The sequence below is a fragment of the Marmota monax genome, unplaced genomic scaffold (genome assembly GCF_021218885.2).
Source record: "Marmota monax isolate L192 unplaced genomic scaffold, Marmota_monax_Labrador192_F-V1.1 WCK01_AAM20220418_F8-fsc00370, whole genome shotgun sequence".
NCBI lineage: Eukaryota > Metazoa > Chordata > Mammalia > Rodentia > Sciuridae > Marmota > Marmota monax.
Genome location: NW_026693560.1, coordinates 1 through 12,324, shown reverse-complemented (window position 1 = coordinate 12,324; position 12,324 = coordinate 1). Strand labels below are relative to the sequence as shown.

General features: G+C 37.6%; 1 protein-coding gene across 1 annotated transcript; it reads right to left on the bottom strand.

Moving 5' to 3' along the window:
- Nucleotides 1-1,450: 1,450 nt before the first annotated feature.
- LOC124102432 (zinc finger protein 345-like) lies at nucleotides 1,451-12,256 on the bottom strand. Its single transcript, XM_046458726.2, has 2 exons — nucleotides 11,748-12,256; nucleotides 1,451-10,729 (listed from the first exon to the last, which is right to left on the bottom strand). The coding sequence occupies exons 1-2, from the start codon at nucleotides 11,863-11,865 to the stop codon at nucleotides 8,946-8,948; spliced, it is 1,902 nt and encodes a 633-aa protein (XP_046314682.2). The 5' UTR covers nucleotides 11,866-12,256; the 3' UTR covers nucleotides 1,451-8,945.
- Between the last annotated feature and the right edge of the window lie 68 nt (nucleotides 12,257-12,324).

The window sequence follows — 12,324 nt, the reverse complement described above, 5'->3', positions numbered from 1 at the left end:
ATTTGTAAAATATGAAAAATCACTAGAAAAAGACAATCTCCCATGGTAAGTCCAGAAAAAAATATAAATTTAAAAATTGTAAAATATAATCCCAGTGCCTTGGGAGGCTAAGACAGGAGGATGGTGAGTTCAAATCCAGCAATAGCAAGGCCCTGAGCAACTTGGTGAGATGCTGTCTCTAAATAAAATATAAAATAGGAGTGGGGATGTGGCTCACTGGTTGAGTGCCCCTGAGTTTAATCCTTGGTACCCCCCAAAATATTTTAGGGTTCACATTTAATCACTAGGCCTTAGGTCTTTTTTGGTGAGATCTATATATAAATGGCATATGCCAATTCTTATTTGTATAATATTTGACTTATGTAAAATATTTTTTATAGTATAAGCTTAAATAGATCTATATTAGCATGTAAAAATAACTTAAAATTGTTTTAGGTGAGGCTGAATGCCTGCAATCCCATTGGCTCAGGAGTCAGAGGATTGGAATGCCAAAGCTCAGTAACTTAGCAAGATTTTCCTCCAATATAAAAAGTGGCTGGTGAGATAGTTTAATGACTAAGTGCCCTGGGTTCAATCTGTGGTATACAAAGGAAAGAAACAGGGTTTTAAAATTGCCTTGTCTCAACACCAACAAAATGAAAAACTGTATTTAAAATGAAAAACTGCATTGTATCACTTTTCTGTGACACACAGAATCTGCTTTAATTTGTTTTAAACATTTGAATCCTACACAATCCAAGTTTTCTAACACTCATTAAATGACATGTTTTAATCACGTGCATCTCAAGGCCATTGGATGAATTTAAGGTGTGACTGAGGAATCTGCAGTCATACCTACAGGAGTGTGCAGGTGCCATGAATTTGCAGTAATAGTCAAGAACTCATGGATGGATTGTTCATTGCCTTGAAACTGTTGGAAAATTGTTTTCTGATGGTAAATTTCAATAACTGTATCAGGAAAAATTTAGACCCTTTCCTGATAGTATGCTTCAAAGAAAGGGACACAATTTCATGCAATAATGAAGAGAACTAATCTTCATACAGGTAGTTCCAGGAGAAAGCAGTCTGCAGGATGACCAATCTCCAGTTTTGAACTACAATCATATCACTAAATAATGACCATCAAGTATATGATTAAAATTGTGTACATATATCATGTAAATAATGAGGAGAACTAATCTTCATACAGGTAGTGCCAGAAGAAAGCCCAGTCTGGTGATTCTACTAGCTCCAGTTTTGAACCACAATCATCACTAAATGATGTGCATCAAGTATGATTAAAATTGTGTAAATATATCATGGTAGTGTTGTGAAGAGATATCTATAGTAATGTGCCTGCTGAGTTTCATTGTTAAGAAGCATCCTGGAGAATGGGAATGATTCATAGATGACTGAAATCCTGAGCTATGTACCTTCCCAGCTGTGCACATTATGCCTGGCACAACATAGTCCAGGAGATCATGAGACATAACACAAGCTCTCTGATATCAGGGAGGTAATCTGAGAAACACCCCTCAAACAAGGGTCTATGGAGTGATGCTTCCAGCTTGGTCCAGGAATGCCCTATCGTACTGGGCACTCATGTCCTTTATGCACTGGAGAAATCAAGCTGCCTCCCAGCTTGATTGGGCATTCTGTGTGGAAGGATGTGTAAATCACAGGGAATCAAACAGATTTCCGACATTGATTACATTTGAAGAATTCACATATGGTAAGAGGAAGAAAAGGCCAAGTGAGGAGATGAGAAAAAACAGATCACACATGAAAAAGAAATTTTCAAAAAAAAAAATCAGAAGTTTTGTTTGTTAGAGCTGATAGTAAAGACTCCCTCTAGTATCTGGATCCAGGAAGGAGTCATGTTAGATATGGTGCTGTCACTAAAGTCAGGGGAGGCTGTGTGATACATGCACCATCATCTGTGTTGCAACCATCTAGTGAGGACTGCTCAGGCAGTGGACACGAGCTGGTGGTCAGGACAGATGTAGAGAGAATTACAGGAGAAGGACACCCTGCTGCATGTTAGGGTTATTTGGATCCTCTGGGTGGGCACATTCTAGGGTGAAAGTGAGAGGAAGAAACATCTCTTCTCCCGTATGCACTGTGAGCACCATCCTGCTCATAGGGGTGACAGATCCTATTTCCTCAACCCTTATCAACTCAAGTGCACACTTACAGCTTGCGGTTGTCCTCATCACAGAGCTCAGCTTCACCACTACTGCCAACCCTCCCCATGTCCCCTTGGTATTCGGTAACATAAAAACAGACAAAAGGGAGATGGAGAATTGAGACTGGACTTGCTTCAAGCAAGTAGGATTGGGACTGATGTCAGCCTCGGCAGAAACCTCTGACCTGTGGCTCTTTGTGTGCTGGGAATCTATGAAGAGCACTAGGAAGAAATGACTGCCACCTCAGAGAGGGCAACACCATCACCCAGCACCTCTGCTTCAACACACACCCTCCAGTAACATGATGAGCAAACCCTAGGCAAGACATGACTGAATGAATGGCAGCTCTTTGTGAGAAGTAGAGGTGAGATCCGTGGGTTGCTTTTGTAAATTGTCAGGGTTTGAAAATACAGCTCAGGGTTCACACTTACATCTATGGTATTTATATTACTATTATTTTAAATATGTCCTGAGAAAGGCCACTAGAAGAGAAATTGTTCTTTAAAGTCAAGAAAGAAAGCCTCAGAAGTGCTTCTCTGTGGGGACGAGTGCATGGAGTACTGCATACAGGGCATAGGTTAAGGGTGTCTGCATGGCAGGCCACTCCCCATGCTAGGCGTGTGAGTGGCAAACTGCTTACCCCATCGGCACAGCTCTGGGCACGAGGCCATGTGTTGCAGTCCCACTCCTTGATTGTTCACTGCAAGGACTGTTAGCAGACATTGCATTGGTGGTTGCCTATATTTTGCTTAGGCACTGCCTGAGTACATATACATGGTAACTGCACAATAAAATCAGACCTGCTTCCTGCTTGGTGTCTGGAGGTCTTGATTAGAGACTCCACAGCCACACTCTCCTCTACTCTGTTCTGTGGACCTCCTCAGGGTACGAGAGAGCCCATGCACTTCTCTACAGACCCCAAGCTCTCATTAGGGGGAAACCAAAATGTTCCTACAGGAGGGTCTGTTTTCCTGACTGATATTGCGATGGAAGATGTTCCAGTTGTAGAAATAAGAAGATAGTTCTTAATCACCACCATTATCAACATGTGAAGGGTTAGTACAGGCATGATAATGAATCAAACATTTGTTCTTTCTAGAGGTAACTGGAAATTTGGACTAAATGGAAATATATAAAATGAAAACTAATATCCACAGACAGAAATTCCACATGGATGGGCTGAAGGATGTTGTAAAACTGAAGACAAAAGTCACAATAATTGCCAAAGCATGAGAACTCCAAAACCACATGAGAGGGAAACATAAAATAGGAAGAGTGCAAGTCGTTGAACAAGTATTTCAGTATACACACAGTTAGGCAAGACACATCAAGGGCGGAGGAAAAGTATCCCCTCAGGCAGCCCCTATCCTGGACCAGCCACATGAAAGTTTTGAGCCTCTGACATGGGCTCTGCCTTAATCCATGGCATGGCCCAATGATCATCAAGGTGCCACCTGAAATACTGTCCCTCATATACACTCGCCTCCTGGGAGGCTTCTGGAATGAGCATGGCAGAGGGTTGGTGAATACTCCTAACTTTGTGGAGCCAAGAAGAGCTCTCTTTGGAGAGGAGGAGAATTGCAGACCACACCTTTATTGTAATGTGGACCCCTAACTAGGCGCTGTTGAATCCAATCTCTTTGTGTAAGTTGCCCTGATTTTTAATAAAGAGGAAAATAATTTCATCTCTAATTGTGAGGATTAGGCCACAATACACTGAACAAGTGGGTTCCAATCAGTTAAGGAAGGCTCTCTTAGGAGCTAGGCATGGTGGCACATGCCTGTAATCTCAGCAGCTTGGAAGGCTGAGGAAGGAGGATGATGAGTTCAGAGCCAGCCTCAGTGAAAGAGATTTACTAAGCAGCTCAGTGAGATCCTATCTCTACATAAAATAGGGCGAGGGATGTGGCTCAGTGGTTGAGTGTCCCTGAGTTCAAACTTCATTGTCCCCCATAAAAAAAAAAAAGAATGGGGAGTGTTTCGGGCTTTGGATTTATAACAGCTTTCACGGAGGTTCTAAAATGTAGAACTAATATAGAGTAAGTGTTCTGGGCCAAGCTCTGGAGTGGATGTGCATGCATTTGAAATCAGACTTTTATATATTTTTATATATATAATAGATTTGATGTTGATCTACTGATGGAATATTTCCTACACAAGGCATGTATGTGCTTTAATTAAAGAGTCTGAAATTGTAGCTTCAGATTGTTTGAAATATATATCTACTTATTGAAAAATAACAGTCATCAGAAAATCATGCATGTCAAGCTAGATCATTTCATGACCCTTTAGAACATGTAGATCTATAAGGCAAGATAGTAAGAGAAACAATAAAAGTGAAACATTCAAGAAATTGGGATGCCATTTAAAAATCTGAGGTAAATATTAAGCCATAATCTGACATCCATAACAGGACCCCTACAGCACAAGAATTAAAAATCAAGAATCAATAAATGGGATAGATTCAACCTAAAAAGCTGCTTCTCGGCAAAAGAAACAATAATGTGAAGAGAGAACCTACAGATTTGTGTAAAATCTATACCACATATACCTCAGATAAAGCATTAATCTCTAAAGAACTCAAAACTTAATTGGTTTTTTGTTGTTGTTTGAATTAACAAATGGGCTAAGTAACTGAACAGACACTTCTCAGGAAGAAATATAATCCATTAACAAGTACATGAAAAAATGTTCAACACATCTAGCAATTAGGAAAATGTAAATCAAAATTACTTTAATTTTTTATCTCACTTTAGTCAGAATGGCAAAGATTAATACAGGCAACAATAAATGTTGGTGAGGATGTGGGGGAAAAGGAACACTCACACATTACTCATGGGACTGACTGCAAATTTGTGCAACCACCATGGAAAGCAGTATGGAGACTCCTTGCAAAACCAGAATGGAACCACCATTTGTCCCAGCTATCCCTGTCCTCGGACTATACCCAAAGGACTTAAAAACAGCATACAACAGGGACACAGCCACACCAAGGTTTATAGCAGCACAATTCACAACAGCTAAACCCTAGAACCAACCTAGGTTTCCTTCAACAGATGAATGGATAACAAAATGTGATTATATATATTCCCCCCACCAAGGGAATATTATTTAACCTTAAAGATGAATGAAACTATGGCATTTGGTGGTAAATGGATGGAGTTGGAGAATATCATGCTAAGTGAAATAAGCCAACACACACGCCAAATGTTTTCTCTGATAAGTGGATGCTAACTCACAATGAGGGGTGGGGAAGAATAGTTACTATAGAATAAGTAGAGAGGAGTGCAGGGAGGGGAGGGGATATGGGGATAGGAAGGATAGTAGAATGAAACAGACATTACATATAATATAATATATACATATATATGGATGTTAAACCACTCAACAACGGTGGGGGAGAGAATAGAAATTCACTAGATTAGACAAAGTTGGAATGAAGGGAAGAAAAGGGAAATAGAAATGACAGTAGAATGAATCAGAAACAACTTTTCTATGTTTACATACAAACACACCACCAGTGAAGGTTCACACCATGTACAGCTCAAGAATAGAATGCTAACTAAAATAAGTTTTACTCCATGTATGTGTAATATGTCAAAATTTGCTCTACTGTCATGTATACCTAAAAAGAATAAGAAATTTTAAAAATGATGACGGAAAATTTGTATACAGAGAAGTTTTGTGAGTTAAAAACTCTTCAATAAATGCTAATGTCATTAAGGTTAAATAAAAGTACCTTGAGCCCATACAAAATAACAAACATTGGTAAATAGAGTTGCCCAAGTCAGTCTGTGCAACTATCTATTATCACAAAATTTTTGGTTTGCAACTCTTTTCTATTTGTTTTACAAAGCAGCACAAGAACAATACTTACAAGTTTACTAGAAAGAAAACATTACATAGCAGTGTTATGAATACTATTAATAGTTCTGTGTGCACTCAAGAAAGCATTCTCAATTTCCTCCCGCATGCAATAAAAAATCATGCAGTTGAAAGATACACTAGTTACTGATTAGATAACACATACATGTGTTTGTGACATTCAGTATGTGGGCAGCTGCTCAACTTGGCAGGTCAGGTCCAATAGATAAGGACAACACTCTCTTCATACCAGACAGTGTTTCTTTGAGTAATACTTTTGCTTTCTCTTGCTTTCATAGTAACAGACACAGGCAACTGTATTGTCAGACTAGGAAAACCCCAACACTGAACCTATGTACTGGAAAGTCCCAAACAGCTTTTCAGGGTCCTGACTGGGAAGTCCTGGGCAGAGCATCATCTCCACAGGTGAGAGTCTGAATTATTGTTCTAACTTGTATTTAAAGTGGGGCTGAATAAATACAAGTTAGAAACGGCTTGCATCTCCTAGTGATCTCCTGAAGAACACTGTCAATAACAGGTAAGATCCCAAGGAGGGAGTGATAGCCTTGAGATGACCAAATAAATTGGGGTTCCAATGATTGAGCCACAGAGCCAGATGTATTGAGAAATCAGCAATATTTACCTGTTTCATAAAGGATATGCAGACTCATACAGGCACATGCAAAGGGAAGATCTTTAGTATTTTCCTTAGACCTCTAGTACTGAATCTTCCCTCTGGGCCTAATAATAGTTAACTCTCACATGTAAAATGAAGCCAGTTCTGTGTAAAATAACATGGCGTGGAGATAAGCATGAAACCTAGAGAGTTACCTCTTGGAATAAAGAATGGTGTGAATATTATTCTCCTAGAATTTATCATTTCAATATTTAATTTTTCCACATAAAGTTAAATGAAATGTTTTTGGATGGTGTTTTCTTGACCCAAAGACATGCAGAGAATATTGTGTTTTTACTTTTTGAACAGGACTTGTTTATTTCAATCAAAATTGTATTTCTCTCTCTGTGGTGTCATGGGCTCCTGGAGCTGTAAGATCTGAAGAGGGACAGGGTTAGTTTATAGTATCTTATAATTACTGGGTTGTAGAGGGGTCTGGGAGACCATGACACATGCTATCTATCGTATAATCCAATAAGTATAACAAACATTACATTGTAAGTAAGTAGAACGAAAACGGTCTACAAAAATCAAAATATATAATGAAATGAAAAATGTGGGGGCATAAATGCTCCTATAGTATGTCTTTTTATTTTTACAGTCATCATTTTACATGTATCTGGTTACACTTTTCTACTGGGTATCCAAGACTAAAGAGGTGGTCCTATATTGTGATGTATTTCCAACATTTGAGGTCAGTACAGTCTCCTCAGTGATGACTCTCATAGAATTCATGAGCAACTGCAAGGTTTCTTCAGTCCAAAAATCAGGATGGGCCTTTGGACCAGGATTTTCCCCAGGAAACAATGAGACTATTTCCCCCTTCTGTAACCCTCCTTTTTCTACCTGAATATGCACATTGGCTTCTACTCTCTTGGGTCTTTCTCATCTCCCTGATTGGGAGCTTGTATAACTCTTCAGTTTTGTAGATCCCTTAGGGAGTACTGCAACTCTACAAGGTGAAATGTTAAAGTTGTAATTCAAACTAGGGATATCTGGGCATTGTTTTAGTATTCCTAGGTCCTTCCTGTACCTTAATTTTTGCATAATTAGAAACAGAGTATATAATTACATAAATATTCCCCAAATAAAAGTTGATTAAACATATGAAATAATCCATGGAGACGATATAGAATTATTTACCCAATAGAATGTTTTGCTATATTTGATCCATTAGCAAAGTGAATATTGGGGGGTATGTGACCTAATAATGTCATTAAATGCATGACAAGGTTAACATTAAGAAAATCACTTTATTTAGTAACATATTTGCCTTACGGATGCAATTTAAGTAAAAATGCTCTGTAAAACGGGCATGGTGGTCCATGCCTGTGACCCTAGGGACGTGAGAAGCTTTGAAAGTTAAAAGCCAGGCTCCATACCTTGGTGAGGCCCTAAACAACTTAGCAAACCCTATCTCTAAATAAAAATGAAAAAAAATTTGTGGATGCAGTTTACTGATTAAGTGTCCCTAAGTTTAAGTACAAAAATAAAAACTAAAAATTTAAAATTTCATATAAACATTGAGACTTCTGTAATAATCAACATTGAGAATTGTTTTCTCCAGCTGTGAAAAATGAGACTCTTTAGTAATTGTTGATTTATAGTAAAATTATATCCTTTTAGGGATGCACTATTCTGTATTTGTATTTCCTTATTTCTACACTATCAGCTAAAGAGGTTAAGAAAATTTTCAGCAAATGTCAAAAGCAATTACCCATTTTCTACATTTAAATGATTTTTTCCCCCCTAGGTCCCAAATACTTCAAGGGATGGGCTATAGCTAAGAAATTTACTACAAATTTTTATACTTGTCAAAGTGTTTTTGTAAATATTTTGCTGTTATCTAAGGTACATACTTTGGACAAATGGTATTCCACATTTTCTCCAGGTATGAGGTAAGAAACTGAAAAATGTCTGAAATTTGAATACAGTCATGTACACATTCTTTGGGTTTCTATATGGTATAAATCCTCCAGTGTTGCAAAAAATTTTTCCACATGTCCTCTTACTTGTATGAATTCTGAGGTGTTGAGTAGGGTGTGAACAACTGTTGGAGACTCTGACACCTATTTTACACTTGTATAATTTCTGTGCTATCATCTCTCTGGTGTGAAATAGTGTTGAACTACTGTGAAATAAGGGTTGATTCATCGTTAAAGACACTGATGCAATGTTTTCCTTGTAAAACTTCTCTCCAGTATAAATTCTATAATGTTACTAAGATGTGATCTTCAATTTTAAAAGCTTTGCCATTCTTCACATTTATAGGACTTCTCTCTAGGATGGGTTTTCTGGTGTTGAGTAAGTGATGATTTTTGATAAAAATCCCTGCCACATTCTTCACATTTGTACGGCTTCTCACCAGTATGAATCCTCTTGTGGCAACTAAGACGTGAGATGGTATTAAAAGCTTTGCCACACTCTTCACATTTGTAGGGCTTCTCTCCAGTGTGGATTCGCTGGTGCTGATTAAGTGATGATGATTGATTAAAACGCTTGTCACACACTTTACATTTGTAGGGCTTCTCTCCAGTATGAATCCTCTTGTGGCAACTAAGATGTGAGATGGTATTAAAAGCTTTGCCACACTCTTCACATTTGTAGGGCTTCTCTCCAGTGTGGATTCGCTGGTGCCGAGTAAGTGATGTTTTTTGACTAAAAGTTTTGCCACACTCTTCACATTTGTAGGGCTTCTCTCCAGTATGAATCCTCTTGTGGCAACTAAGTTGTGAAAATTTATTAAAAGCTTTGCCACATTCTCTACATTTGTAGGGCTTCTCTCCAGTGTGGATTCGCTGGTGCTGAGTAAGTGGTGTTTTTTGACTAAAAGTTTTGCCACACTCTTCACATTTGTAGGGCTTCTCTCCAGTGTGGATTCGCTGGTGCTGAGTAAGTGATGTTTTTTGACTAAAAGTTTTGCCACACTCTTCACATTTGTAGGGCTTCTCTCCAGTATGAATCCTCTTGTGGCAACTAAGTTTTGAAAATTTATTAAAAGCTTTGCCACATTCTCTACATTTGTAAGGCTTCTCTCCAGTATGAATCCTTTTGTGATAATTATGCTGTGAGGCACTATTAAAAGCTTTGCCACACTCTTCACATTTGTAGGGCTTCTCTCCAGTGTGGATTCGCTGATGCTGAGTAAGTGATGATATGTGATTAAAACTCTTGTCACACACTTTACATTTGTAGGGCTTCTCTCCAGTATGAATCCTCTTGTGGTTATTAAGATGTGAGTTTGTTTTAAAACTTTTGCCACACTCTTCACATTTGTAGGGCTTTTCTCCAGTATGAATCCTCTTGTGATAATTATGGTGTGAGATGCTATTAAAAGCTCTGCCACATTCTGTACATTTGTAAGGCTTCTCTCCAGTATGAATCCTTTTGTGATAATTATGGTGTGAGATGCTATTAAAAGCTTTGCCACATACTTTACAGCTGTAGGGCTTCTCTCCAGTGTGAATTCGCTGGTGCCGAGTACGTGATGATATGCGATTAAAACTCTTGCCACACATTTTACATTTGTAGGGCTTCTCTCCAGTATGAATCCTGTTGTGGCAATAGAGATATAAGATGCTATTAAAAGCTTTGCCACACTCTTTACACTTGTAGGGCTTCTCTCCAGTGTGGATTCGCTGGTGATGAGCAAGTGATGATTTTTGACTGAAACTTTTGCCACACTCTTTACACTTGTAGGGCTTCTCTCCAGTATGAATCCTGTTGTGGCGATCAAGATGTGAGTTTGCGTTAAAACTTTTGCCACACACTTTACATTTGTAGGGTTTCTCTCCAATATGAATTCTCTGGTGATTTTTAAGGCTTGGTTTTTGACTGAAAGCTTTGCAAAATTGTTTACATATGTGGGGCATCTCTCCAGTGTATGTCCACTGGTAACAAATAAGATTGGAGCTTTTATTTGAAGTTTTTTCACATTCTTTACATGGCATATCTCCTGTATGAACACTGTGATGTTGAATGAAGTTCTTCAGTATGTTGCATTCTTCACATTGGCAGGTCTTCGCTGCAGAATAAATTTTTTGGTGTTGAGTAAAAGTTGAACAATCTTTTAAGGCTTTGCTATACTTTTTACATTTACATGTCTTCAGTATAAATCCCCTGAAGTTTAACCAGTTGTAACCTTTCACTAAAGGTTTTTCTGCTTTCTTTTAAATTTGTAGGTTTTATCACTGTCAAAGTATCTGCTGTGTTTAAAGAATATATGAAAGTATCGGCTTGCTCAACATCTTCTAAACTTATAGGGCTCGCCTTCTCTATAAATTCTCTTGTATTGAGCAAGCTCTGCACTGTCATTAAGAGCCCTTTCACATACCTTACACTTGCACATTTTGTCTTGACTATGAATATTTGGATGAGTAATAGCTTCTGAGCACTGAAGCAAGACTTTCCCACATTTTTCATTTTGGTAAATTTCCTTTAGAAAATGACTAGGAGTTTCTCTATATTTGTAATTTTTATCAGCAATGTAAATATCCTGGTAATTACTCAGGGTGGAGACATGGCTAATGGTGTTACTTTATAGCGCACTTTCCAGAAATCTGTATCAGAATTGTCATTGAGCAATAGAGGGGAAGTAGGAACCTTTCTACAATTCTTAATATTGTCTACTTGGGCACAAGGAGAAATAACTGTTTTGTTGCAGGAAAAGGGACATTTTGTAAAGAAACTCTCCAAAGTATCACTTAAGAAATTTGTCTTAAATATCTTCTCTGTGCGAATGTTTGACTGGAAGTTTAATTTAGTGCTACATTAATAATTGGCCAAGTTAAAAACTGATGCATGGACCAGATTTCTTTTCAAATTTTCCACATTTACTTTCAGAGGAAATATAGTCTTTAAAATGGCTGTGGTATATTCTTAAAGACATATAAAGCTCCTCAAAAGTAAGTGGAATAAATTGATTTTTTTTTTTCAGATATTAATTGTTCCTGGTGTCTTTTGACCATAAAATTTTTATCATAAATAGGAACTAGTAATTAGGTTTGTCCATTATAATATGATTTTTTAAACTTTACTCTCACCTATATTTTCCCATTGTTTTCTTAGTTGTAAATAGTGAAGGTCACTCTTTCCATATCTTCCCTCTCTCTCTTTTATTCCCTGCTCTGGTAAAATTTCTTGAGGATGATGAGAAGTCATGGCTGAAATAAATAGAAATAAACATCTTGTTTACTTACTGTACGGGGCTGAGCATATTTTGCAAACATAGGAAATTACAGCAATAAAGGAACATTAGCAGGGGAGTGGATTATTAAATCCAAGTCCATCGTTAGTGCAGAAATATATAAATCAAATAAAAATGTACTCAGGAAATTACTTTGAGAACTTTGCAAACCATCTTAATGTTCACAGTATCCAAGATGAGTACATTCCTATGTAGAGTAATATAGTAGTGGAAGATAAATTGTGTTTCACAGTCTTTCCTCCTTCACAATATATTTTAAAAATCTACCAACTTTCTTCTGTTTCATTAAAAAAAGAAAAATATGAAACATGCAAATATTTGGGGGCTGTTCAAAAAGGGATTCCTGCTTACCAACAGAAAAAGTTGATTTAGCCCTGTTTTTTTTTTTTTTAAGAAAAGTTATGAATTACTCA